General features: G+C 42.2%; 1 protein-coding gene across 1 annotated transcript in view; it reads left to right on the top strand.

Moving 5' to 3' along the window:
• Nucleotides 1–13239, top strand: part of LOC308282274 (ankyrin-2-like) — a gene marked incomplete at both ends in the record, with an annotated part of 151297 nt that overhangs the window by 10058 nt on the left and 128000 nt on the right. Inside the window, 5 exons of the mRNA XM_080722621.1 lie at nt 470–571; nt 9785–9883; nt 11317–11415; nt 12255–12353; nt 12748–12933. Of these exons, the coding sequence (XP_080578747.1) occupies nt 470–571; nt 9785–9883; nt 11317–11415; nt 12255–12353; nt 12748–12933 (585 nt within the window). The remainder of the gene's footprint in view (nt 1–469; nt 572–9784; nt 9884–11316; nt 11416–12254; nt 12354–12747; nt 12934–13239) is intronic.

The raw sequence follows: 13239 nt of genomic DNA, 5'->3' as shown, positions 1-13239 counted from the left end.
AAAGACAACAACAAATGCATACAGTACATACATTGTGCATATATGGTAGTATACTGTATGCATGTATGTGGCTATGTTGTTGCACATACACAGTTATTAATTTATTTTATGCTATATATTGTCTGAAATATACTAACCCTGGCGTGTCAAACTCATTCTGGGGTGAGTACCGCCATTGGTCAACAAGTGACTTGGTGAGGGCTGCCGGCCGCGACCAGTTGCAGACATGCATGCACACACAGCTATCATTGGCTTTGTTTCTCGGCCTGTCACTATTATAACTGCAGTATATTGTAGTTTGCCAATACAAATTTGTATCAACCATGTTACCAGGTTAGTAACTTAAGTATCGTAATGACAACTTGGTTAATAAAGATTGGTCAGAAAAAGAAAAAGAAATGAACCGGCAGAGGGGAATCTGTCCGTTTTCTCTTCCTCACCTCTGTCCTCTCTGTCTTTATCTCTGCAGTCGGACAGTAATACCAGTTTCCTGCGGGCTGCCAGGGCAGGGAACATCGACAAGGTCCTGGAATTCCTGAAGGGTGGAGTGGACATCAGTACTTGTAATCAGGTAGGACAGTGTGTACTAGCCACACCTGAGGTTCATTTTAATGTCTAGTCTCCTGATTCAGTTACTATTCAGTCTTTTACTCAGTTAAAGTTTCTCAGAGAGGCGTATTGGCATATGAAAGCCATCAGGTGGCATTTTAGGTTTGATGATCCCGCATGGGAATATCATTCTTTCCTGGCCAACAATTCAACCTTTCATGTTGTCATATGAAAGTGGTAAAAGAGCAGATGCACATAGTTGATGGTCTGAAAACTCTGTCTCGTTGTTTGAAATACAGCGTCAAGCTGTCAAACTGTCATGGTCATCGATGGGCTGAATATGTTTTGTCATGAAGCTCATTATGCAATTGCTCTCTCATGCAATGGGAGAGTGTTTTTTGCAGGTGGTTCAGTCGGAGTGTATCAAAAAAGCAACTGGGTTTAGGCAGTGGAAGCTTGTGACTGGCGGCGCGGAGGTGCCGAAAGTTGGGGGGACGGAGATACACCTAAACCTAACTTAAACCTAACCCTAACCTTAGTAAAACTAACGCTGGAGAATGCTAATGTGCCAACGCTAGTGAATGCTAACCTGGTGAAATGCTAACCTGCCAATGCTGGTGAATGCTAACCTGGTGAAATGCTAACCTGCCAACGCTGGTGAATGCTAACTTGGTGAATGTTAAACTGGTCGGACCAACGGTGCTTAACCCAGTTGCTTTTTTGATACACTCGGACTTAAGACCTGCAAAAGATACTCTCCCCTCATGCAATTTGATATTTTGTCATAAAGTTATTTAGCATAGTCATAAGTCATATGTCATGTGTTTTTTAATCTCTTACATAACATGAACTGGGCTTGTCATGGTGGTAGCTTAAAGGGATTGTCACAGCATGCCTGTGTCTCTCCACACAAACATACACAGATACACACACAGTTTAGGCTACTGTCACGACATACCCTCATACACAATCATTTGTGAGAGGCTCTTTTGTATTGCTTGCTGCTGTTGATGTTTGATAAACCTTCTGCATATTAAATGAGCTAAAATGAGGTTTTCATGTATCTTTTTTCTTATTTTAGCATTAATCACATTAATCAAATTGCAGTAGCACTTAATCCTTCCCATATCTTATCTAACATAGCATAATAGATAATTTAACTGTAGCGAAATATATAATTTAACTGAAGTTTAAATATTTCGTTTTGTTTTGTTTCCAACTGTCCTGTCTCACAAAACTGCAGTTTTAGTTATTACTGTATGTGCTAAACATGTGCAGGAGCTAGCCCTGGCAACAAAGGTTTCTGAAATCCACTGGTAATGTTTCAGTGGTAATGATTCACTGCAGATTCACTAGTATAATTCACTGATAATGGTTCACTGGCAATGGTTCACTGTTCATGATTCACTTGTAATGATTCCCTGAGTCACCTGTGAACCAAGAAACATTCTATCCTGGCGGAAGTCAACCAGAGAAGTAGGGCAGAGCTGTCAACTCGTCTGTTCACCAAACTCATGGATTCTTCTCTTAGCACTGCTGAGTCACTGTGGCATCATTCAAATGAGTTACGTCAGCACATAACTACAACCCCGTCCTCACAATCACCATCATCCTTTCCTCAACTACACCCCTCCCCTGCCCTCCCAAGCCCTCTCTGCACGCAGCAGCTGCGCTTAATGTGCACTAGTCGTCCTCACAGCTGTTCTCACTGCAGCCCTTGAATTCCAGAGAGGAACAGGGTGGGGGATTCCTATGCAAATCCATACACCCCCATAACCCCCTTGTACTTTTTTTTGGGGGGGCAGGTTTTTTCTCCTTACAATATTAGTGATTTACAATCGTCATAAGTTATCTCAGAGGGGTACACTATGTGACTACGTGACTCAGCGCTCGTTTGGGTGCTTCAGATATATGTCTTTGTCCCTTTGTCCTGCTCTTTTTGCGACTCCCCAACAATTTAACAGGTCCTATATTTAGATGAATGGCTGATAGATGCCCCCCCACACCCCACACCCCCACCACCAGAAGTATCTGTGTTCACTACGACGTGTTGTCATGGACACAACAGGGTTTGTTTGGTGTATCGTGAGGCCAGTCTAAATGCTGTTCTTTTGATTTCCTTCCCGCCATGCACACATGCACGTCCACACAGACTGACAGCACGCACACACACACACACGCACAGTCGCACACGCACGCACGCACACACATGTGTGCGCGCACGCACACACACACACACACACACACACACACACACACACACACACACACACACACACACGCGCGCGCGCACACACACACACACACACACACACACACACACACACACACCTTGCAAAGGAAGGGCCCTGCCCTTCAAATCAGGTGATCACATGTAAGCCCTAGTCAAATAACAGTGACATTTTCTTATAGGGATCAGTGCTGCCATAAATATCTCTCTCTCTCTCTCTTTCGCTGTCTGTCTGTCTGTCTGTCTGTCTGTCTGTCTGTCTGTCTGTCTGTCTGTCTGTCTGTCTGTCTCTGTCTCTGTCTCTGTCTGTCTGTCTGTCTGTCTGTCTGTCTGTCTCTCTCTCTCTCTCTCTCTCTCTCTCTCTCTCTCTCTCTCTCTCTCTCTCTCTCTCTCTATCTCCCTCCCTGTATGATTTCTGTTACAGAGTCACATGAGGCAAACCAGTATAGCTCATGTGATTTCATGTGGCACTTTGCCCTTTAGCTTTTACTGTAGGCAAGTCTCCATTTGAGTGATGATGTCTTGCATGGAGTTTCATCATGTGACATAAGTGAAATTCCAAATAGATTCTCACTAACATTATGAATGACATGTCAGAATACATACGTCTTATACCTTTTAAGAGTTTGGGCTGGCTGGTCCGTTCTGATTAAAAGGCCATTCTAGGAGTACAGTAAGTTATTTGTTGAAACACCCAATATAGTGGAATGTAAATACATATGATTGTGAATTTCTTCCACTATTATGCCTGTGGGTGTCCTGATATAACTGAAAATGATGTGTTAATGAAGGAAGGAAATGAACAAATCTATCACACGATTCACACAATCAAGATGCTTGTGTGTGCACAGTTTCCATACATAGTGTATACATACACGTGCGTGGCTCGCTCACACACATTCGCAAATAGTATAGTTGTATTTGTGGGTTGAGTAAGGCCTACATCTTTATTTTCAGACTGTCCTAAACGCATGGTCACAGGTTTACTGTTTCCCAATAACACATTTAGAACATACAGATGCAGAAATAGGATTACTCAGACTGAAGCACATAAGCCCAATATTTCCCCTGGATAACTAGGGGTTCCCTCTTGAATGAGCAGCAGGGACCTGTGTTCAGACCCCAGGATTTACATGTGAAGTTTTAATTATTAAATTGTGATATTATTATCAAACATATATTACACACACTACATTTCCCAAAAGGAAATGCATATATTTAATTCAATTTGACCAGAAGCAGGGATACAACCTTTCAGGCTATAAAGATAAATGACCAGAGGAGGGATATTAAAAGCAGAGGCAAGGATTCCCACCGACACCCCCCACTGCAAATCAAACCCTGTATCCAGTGACATATTAAGTGAAGTTTGGCAAGGCGAGACTACCATTAGAGCATTACTTAGATTCAAGGATTCCTGGAATTGGCTCAAATACAGTGTCATGACTCATGATCTGTGTCATGGCCTGCCCCTTTGCCCTTCTGGCCATGCTCTTTAGCCCTGGACATTTGTTACGTCCCTCTTAGTGTGGGCTATGTTCTTCAGCCTTCAGACTTTTAGTTGCATCCTCCGTTCTTGTTCCTTCTTTGGTTTGCCTTTCGTATTGTTTCTCTGGTTGCTTATGTGTATTGTTATATTCCACCTAGCGTCTGTACTTCTTTGTTTTGTTGTTGTTTGATCTTCTATCTTTGGACTAGTTACCCCTGGTGCTGTGGGGGGCCACTCTCCATTCAGACATGTTGCCATTCAGACATTGACTTCTAATTGTCTGAGTGGCAACACTTCCATAGAGGTTAGGGTTAGGTATAGGGTTAGTGTCTGAATGGGGGGATGTCACTAGTTACTTCTCTGAAAAAGTAACTAGTTACTTTACTAGTTACTAAATTATAAAAGTAATTAGTTACTAAAAACTAAACATTCTGGAGAAAGAAAAAGTCAGTTACACTTTTTTTAAGGACCTTATAAAGAGAAAAGACAATTTCCAATCATTCAAACCAAGTTGTGCACTTGTCGTAGAGCAGTGCACTATGAAATCAAATGGTAGTCTTTCTGCACCGTGGCACTGACTAGTTCTCTGATGGCAACAGAAATGGGAAGCATCATATGTATCATCTAGCTAGAACTTGCATTACGTGGCTTGGCAATCAATCTTTTTCTGGGTGACATGCTTTGGCGATTTTGGTGGAGTAGATTTTTGCCTCATTTATCTCCACAAAGTTAAAATAATGTTTCCAAGTTGCAAAGTTGCTGTTGTCGCGAGCTCTCGCCAGCATTTGCCGAGTGCCCACACGACTATCCTCTCTGTTTGTGTGTGTGTGTGTGTGTGTGTGTGTGTGTGTGTGTGTGTGTGTGTGTGTGTGTGTGTGTGTGTGTGTGTGTGTGTGTGTGTGTGTGTGTTTGGAAATTTGTATGTGTCTTTCTAAGACCCGCCCAAGGCCATCTCTGATTGGCTTATCCTGGGATTGTACCATAGGTTAAACAATCATCACTCCTCTGCAATAGCCATAAATTATAACTCCTGTAGAGAACTTTTATTTTGAAGACGTTTTCTCTCTACAAGAGTTATAACGGCGAGAGGAGGAGTATGCCTGGTGAGGCCGTTTGGTCCTCTAACTGCTCGAAACACTAACACAAATGCAAAATACAGGTGCTCACCTCATTAGCGCAACTGTTCTCTTACCGTCCGAAACCTCCTTTGGATGTGTCAGTCCATATTTTTTCCAATAAAGAAGTGTTTACTCAAGCTTGTCTCGAAGTCTTGCGTTTCCTCGTCGGAATGCTTCCGCAAGTTACTCCTACAAAACGTTCGGAATGCTTCTGCCTATTTTTCATTTGTGCATGTTTGACAAGATGACACGGTCACCCACCATGCACATCCATCCATCTCAGATGGTCCTATCCTCTTCCAGGAGATGCTCTCTGGATTGGATTTCCACAAATCACAGGTGTGATCATCCAATTTGTACAGCTCTCAATTGTAGGCAAAAGCCTAATCTTCTGGAAGAAGCTGTGCAGAAGATGTGTTCAGCCAACTCAAAGAACAAAGGCCAGTTTTAATCATTCAAACAAAACCATGTTTGCAGAGGTTAGCATCAAGGACATAAGTATACACCACAACCATCATTATGGAGTGAAATATCCAGGCTGATGTTGCCTTAATTATAACCATATTTAGTTGTTTCAGTAATGTAGCCCACATCAACTCTGTTGACAGTCTCTCTAAGCTCATCTTCAGAAATTAAATTGTCAAATCCAGAAAGTGCAATCTGGTTCATTTGAAGGGTTGCATTTAATCTGTTTTGAGATTAAACAACATAGTGTATTTCCATTTAATCTCCAAGATCACATGAGATTTGTGTAAACAAAAAAGTTATTCATACTGTATGGCTTTATATTCTTTAATAACAATATTTAGGCATGTTCTGTGCTGGTTACATTTGCTTCAGCAAACACATTTACAGACAAGAAATTGGGCAGCTGGACCTCTTTGTCTATTCGGGTGTGTGCGTGAGTGCATGCATGAGTCTGTGTGCATACGTTGCGTGTGATCCTTGTGGTCTCTTTTTAATGTATTTCAATAAAAGGTCACGTTTCTCGTATGTCAAGACAAGAATGTCATCATATTGACAACTTGATGTTTATTATAAAAAATCCTTGATACTTTAATTAATGGAATGTGTTAACACATTGTACAAACATTTACGTATCCATTATTTTACTAATGTATATTTCTCACTATAACCACTAAAATCTACCCCAAATTTGAATCACACATCGAGGGGCCTCTAAACAATGCAGGGCCAAAAGCGATTTCACTTACTACAAATGCTACAAAAATCACTGTTTCAGTCAAGAACCTTCACGTCATAAGTAGATTTAACGATTTATTGCAACAAATGGAATACAGTTAAACTTGGGATCAATGGCTTCTCTCTTAAGATGTTCCCTACATTTTGCTAAGCAGCATGCTAAGCAAAATTATGCAAAACCCCTCCACAAGAGCGGGCCCATAGCAAGACATTTAATGAGATTAACTTGAGTCATGCGAACTTGAATGCAGTTTAGAGCCATGCAAACATTGATTTTCAGTTTACTTTACAACCATGCCCACGTGAATTTCAGTTTAACATTCAGTTTAAACATTTGAATAATATAAGACTCTGAACTATAAGGTGGAGTCTGGGGTGGTGGAGGCCAGCTGCAGCATGTGGCAGCAATTTAAAAGCAGAGATCAAGTGTAGGAGGGAGCCGTATTTAAAAGAGTCGATTTGTTCAGGGAATAGGGTGTGATTGGTGTGTAGAAAAGCGTGGCTGATTGAAAGCAATCAGCAGACTGACAGCTGATTACAGCTGAGGCGTGAATGACTCCCGTTCCGTGCCCTGCATGAAGCTCGATGATTAATTTGTTGCAGAAACTTCCGCTTGCAACAACGGGCTGCAATGTGCAGTGTCTTGGCACCTCTCCTCTTCAATGTCTGACACTAACTACCAGTTATGTGATGGAGAGGCTGGTACTGTACAACTGTACTCTGAGCCAGTCATTTGTGTAGACTGTGTAGAGGATGTAAAGGGAGGACTTAGCCCTGAGGTCCTCTGATGTTGGTGTTAATCTCCATGCTTTTATTTATTTTGGTTCTGATATACAACACTCATCCCATATGACATTTGTGCCTGAAAATATTACCTATTGATTATTATGGCTACACACATGACACTCATTTCACACTTTTACATTTACAAGGACCAGGAACAAACAATATATCAATGAATCAATGTCAATAAAAACCTCAATGAATCAATTAAATGGATGCAATTGGATTATAGGAAAGATCGCAGTTCATGGAGGTGTTAGGATTAATCTCTCCATAGGACATATTGTGATTCAGCATGAGGTCATCATGCCTCTCATGCCTGTGTGCTCATCCTGCCTGTGTGAGCTACATTTATTCAGTTATCACTTAGTCAGGCTGATTGTCCATTAGCTAAATTAAAACTGGTGGTGTAATGGATTCCGGCGCCACTTTATAACTTTATAGTTTGCAGAGGAATGAATGTGCGTTTGTGTATGTTCCGGTATGTCGGTATATCTGTACATCTGTGTATTGTGGGGCAGAGGTAATTGCTTGGCTCCTGTGTATATACCTAATAGCTGAAATGTGATTGAAGCACTGTAGCCTACTTAGATTGCATGCTGCATCAGGAAGGCCCTCCATATCAGAATTGATGGTCAATCCCTGATCTGCCACCGGTCGAAGATCAGATTACTCAATTCTTAAATGGTTCAATTTGTACACTGTCAGAGTTAAATTAACTCTGTGTCATTTTTGCTGTGTACATTGCGAAGTCCCAGAGATAAAAAATCACATCAAACTGGGGGTCCTTGAAATGAAAAAAGTCTCTGCTGTACCGCATTTAGTTGAGCCGCTTGGACCACCCCAGCCCAATTACTTTTTGAAAATGCTGATGCAAGGTAAGGAAATGTATGCACGTGTGTGTGTGTGTGTGTGTGTGTGTGTGCCGGTGGGCATGGGAAAGGAAAAGGAGGACATCCACAAGTGCCACATCCATTATGTGATGTGTCATGTCTCATGTGTTACAGCATGACCTGCTTTCCATTTTAGAGCATGGGTTCCAAATAAAGGAATGGGTGGAAGACCAACAATATGAACTATAGCGTCATGAGGAAATCTAAGAACTGACTTTCCCATTGTTTCTAAACTGTACAGTACAAGGCTGAAAATCAAGAATTCTTTCTGACTGGTTCGTCAGACTAGCTCAGTTCTATAACTTTAGCTGTAGTGTAGATCAAGGAGATCTTGCAATGTATTAAGCTTTAGATTGATTAGAACTAGCACTTACTTCCCAATCCCCCAAAATGACCTTTGCAAATCCCAGTTGCCATCCCATCTTTTTTCTCTTAAGGGTTGACATTTCAAACAGCTTCTAAATATGAGAGTAGCCATATTTGTGTGTATGTGTGTCCTACTGTACGTGCGCTCTATGACTGTGCAGAAACATGACACCCCATGACTATTTGGCATTTGGCAAGTAACTGTGTGTGTGGCGCTCGCGTGGATGCGTGCGCGTGTGTGTGTTGGTGATGAGCGTGTACGTTTTAGGGAGGGGGGCAATGACAGGCGTAGTGGTCCCTCTCTTTAACTCTGTGCCAAGAAAGCCTCCAGTGCCAGGAGGCACGGCTCCTCGTAGGATCAGCACCTCGGAACCAGAGGGCTGTGGGTGGAAGCTCCTGCAACTGTCACCTCGGATTACTGTATCATGCAAGACGAAGAAGTAGAATGAAGAAAGAATAAAAGACGGATTAGAATACACTGAAAACGAGACCTTGAGAGACTTGAATTGGACTAAAGGATTAGTGGACTGGTGGGGAGGAGGGAGAAGACAAGTTGAATGTCCTCTCCTGTAGTTGGCTCGTTTGAGAAGAATACTTTTCTTCCCAGGATGGAGGAAGAAGAGGATGAGGTGAACTGTGTTTAAACTGTAGAAGTGTGTCTTTTGTGCAGTTGATAGCCATGGTGTGACTCCACCAAAAAGTTGCGTAATATTACTTGCAGTTGAGATCATTGCCTAATGAAGAATTTGGCACGTTGTTACCATGCACACTTCCTCTTGTTCTGGTGTCTGCTTTCTAGTTGTACGTGAATGCTCACTGGCCTTGCATGTACACAGTAATGCTCACATCAAGTCAGAACTGACATATTTTGCAGTATTTATGCAGTATTTATGTTACTTTTATTCCAGCATCATGGTGTTCCAAAGTATATATGTTCGCTTAAACAGTTCTTTTTGTTATTACTCTGATTTATTGTGTCTGTCTGAGTGTCTGTGACTGCAGTATATCTTAAATCTGGCCATGAATAAATATCTTAATATTGCACAACCTAAAGGTCTACAACACAGGTGCAGGACACCAATAGCCTTAGTCAGACTAATTAACTTTGGCTCTGTTTTCTCAAGAACTCTGTATGATGTCTGCTCTTCCCTAGAATGGTTTGAACGCACTGCATTTGGCAGCTAAAGAAGGCCATGTGGAGTTAGTGGAGGAACTACTGGACAGAGGGGCTCCTGTTGACTCAGCCACCAAGGTACGTGTGTCACCAAGAACCCATATGAGACTCTCCCACTTATTGCCTAATCCACCTTTGCTCTTTAGCAGTACATAAGGGAGCCTGGGGGCTACCAGTAATGTGGAGGTGAAATGAAGGGAATGAGGGAGGGAGGGAGTGTGACAGATAAGAGGTAGAGAGAGAGAGAGAGAGAGAGAGAGAGAGAGAGAGAGAGAGAGGTGAGAGCAAAGGGAAGTACAGCAGTATCAGTGTATCTCACCGTGTAAATCACTGCTTGGAATTCTCTGTTCCTGGAAGTATGAAACCTGAGAGAGTGTGTGTGTGTGTGTCTGTGTGTGTGTGTGGGGGGGGGGGGGGGGGGGGGGGGGGGGGGGTTGTGAGGTGGGGGGGTTAAACAAGGCACTTAACAATTTAAAGCAGCTGCAGCAATTTTGCATGCTGTGATAATCAATAATACTGTATGTTATGGTGTACAAAGAGAATGTAAGATGACGGTAATGGCTGTGTTCATTTTGGGCTGTACAGATGTGCTATTTCAAATCTTCACACTTTCTGCCATTGGCAAGACAGTATATCTTCAGGGGATTTGCACAACATTTAGCTTGTAGATCAGCTTTTTTTTGCTATTTTTATGACCTTCTCTGACTTAAGAGTTAAAAAAGTACCTATGAAGGTGGATTCTGCTTTTCAATGGGAATGGAGTGGTTTCTTGACATTTGCGAGTTTCTGCAAAAATACGCTTCATTCTCCATAGAAATTAGAAAGGCAAAACAGGAAACCTGTGAAAAAAATACATTTGCAGGAAATTATCAGGAAAATAGTAGCAAATACAGAAGAGTTGAAACGGCCCATCTGTATGTTGCTCATGCATTTACTGTTTGGGTGTAGAAGAGAAGTCTCTCTGCTCAGAATCCATGCTGTAGCTGGTTGATATAATACTGTGTAATATTGAGGAAGGGGGGGGGTTACCTTTGTGAGTGAATGATGTGTCAGCCAGCAATAGTAAACAACTATCAAGGAATGCCTCGCCTCGCTGGTCAGCTGCCCTGTGCCTGGGACTGAAATACACGCGCATGACCCTAGTCATCAATCATTCATCATATTAATTAGTAGATACACATGCACACACACACTCACACACACACACACACACGCACACACACACACACACACACACACACACACACACACACACACACACACACACACACACACACACACACAGTACTGTGTGAATATGTACGTTATGTTTTCAGGTATATATATGTGTATGGTTAATGATGTTATCAGGTAAGATACAGAGCTGATGAAGAAATGAGTAATGATGTTTGATGTACAACACAATTCACTTGGACACACAAACAACAAGCTGATATTTATGAAAAGGTTTATCTATACTGTACATCAAAACACTGGGGGGGTTTTGATGCTAAGTTTGCTACTCTCTGCAGAAAGGAAATACTGCCCTCCACATTGCCTCGTTGGCTGGTCAAAAAGAAGTAGCCAAGATATTAGTGAAGAGAGGTGCGGATGTTAACTCCCAATCACAGGTGAGAAAACCATCTTTCTAATATAGGCAAGAACCGTACTGTTTGGAACAACATTACATAATGCAAGATCGTATTATAGGGATGGGATGATAATCGTTGATATCGTTTATTGTTATAGAAAACACTCTAATTGTATCATGGAGATTTAAATGTATCGTGAAATTATCTTCCGTCATGCACTGGGAGCCGAGCTGCATATCCGGTACCATTTAAACCCTCTATAATTGGTAAAAACAAACCCTGGAATTAACATACTTGATAGAGTCTTTTTTTTCACTCTCTACCAAATCTCTTTGGCAACAAATTGCCGATCTACAAGCTCACAACACGTGTGAGCTTGTAGATCTGCTATTTTTTGGCAAATGTTCCGCCCCAGGATAATGGATTTTGGGGATTTTGATTATCGCAATTTCTTTGGTCAAAATAATCGTGACATGAAATGTTCATATCGTCCCATCCCTATATAGGGCCTAACAATTAACAAGGTACTACTCAGTATCAGCCATTATTGGAAGCTGCTCAATTAGGAGGCGTTGTTTCCTTTACCCATGATTGTTGTCTGCTGTGTTTGACAGCAGTACGCCAACGTTATTTTATGTACAGTAACAATGTTCAGCCTTATATGCACTTTGTAACTGCACTGGCATGTGTTTACTGTACAGTATGTCCTTTGTACAAGGCATTCTTGTACTTCTGTTTATGTGGACATAAATACATATTTCAAGTGTGTGTGTGTGTGTGTGTGTGTGTGTGTGTGTGTGTGTGTGTGTGTGTGTGTGTGTGTGTGTGTGTGTGTGTGTGTGTGTGTGTGTGTGTGTGTGTGTGTGTAACCTTTACAGAATGGCTTCACGCCGCTCTACATGGCAGCCCAGGAGAACCACTTGGATGTGGTGCGCTACTTGCTGGAGAATGAAGGCAACCAGAGTATAGCGACAGAGGTATCTTTCTGCCTCACACCACATCCACAACACACTACTACTGCAACTATCCATTATCTTCTTAGCAATTACAGTATACTATCGATTACTTCTCCGTTAATTCAATAATCGAGAAGCACATAAAAAAAGGTATATACAATCTAGTTGATTTGAATAGACTAGATCGACTTGACATTCAGTAATTGGGTCTTATGATCAAAATAATTACATTATAATGGTGTGTAATACAGAAAATCTAAAATTTGCCCCAGACAAGGCCAAGTCTTTGCCACAGACATATTCATCCGCATACGGACATATTGATGACCCCTGAACACGCTCTCTATTTTTCTGTCTAACTATTCCATTCTCCCTCTCTCTCTCCCCGTCCCTCGTTCTATCCGTGGTTCTGCAGGACGGTTTCACGCCGCTGGCCATTGCCCTCCAGCAGGGTCACAACTCAGTGGTGTCCTTGCTCCTGGAACACGACACCAAGGGCAAGGTCCGCCTGCCAGCCCTGCACATCGCCGCGCGCAAGGATGACACCAAATCTGCTGCCCTACTGCTCCAGAATGACCACAATGCTGATGTCCAGTCAAAGGTGAGGAAGCGAGGCCCAGAGGGATGGATGGATGGATGGATGGATAGATGGATGGATGGATGGATGGATGGATGGATGGATGGATGGATGGATGGATGGATGGATGGATGGATGGCAAGGTGTGTCTGTAGAACGGGAGGAGTGAAGGGGTGTAGACAGAGTGCAGGTGACGTTGTATAGCAGTTTGTTTGAAAGATCGTGACAGTTTGTGTAAGTCTTTGAATATATTGACCCGATTCTATAAATGTCTTAAATCCTTCTAAGGTGTTTGAAAAAAGTATGTTTCTATAATCAGCGGTGCTCGAC

Source organism: Nannobrachium achirus, assembly GCF_963921795.1.
Source record: "Nannobrachium achirus genome assembly, chromosome: 3".
Taxonomy (NCBI): Eukaryota; Metazoa; Chordata; class Actinopteri; order Myctophiformes; family Myctophidae; genus Nannobrachium; species Nannobrachium achirus.
Note: the sequence above shows the minus strand (reverse complement) of the source record. Positions and strands in the feature narration are given on the sequence as shown.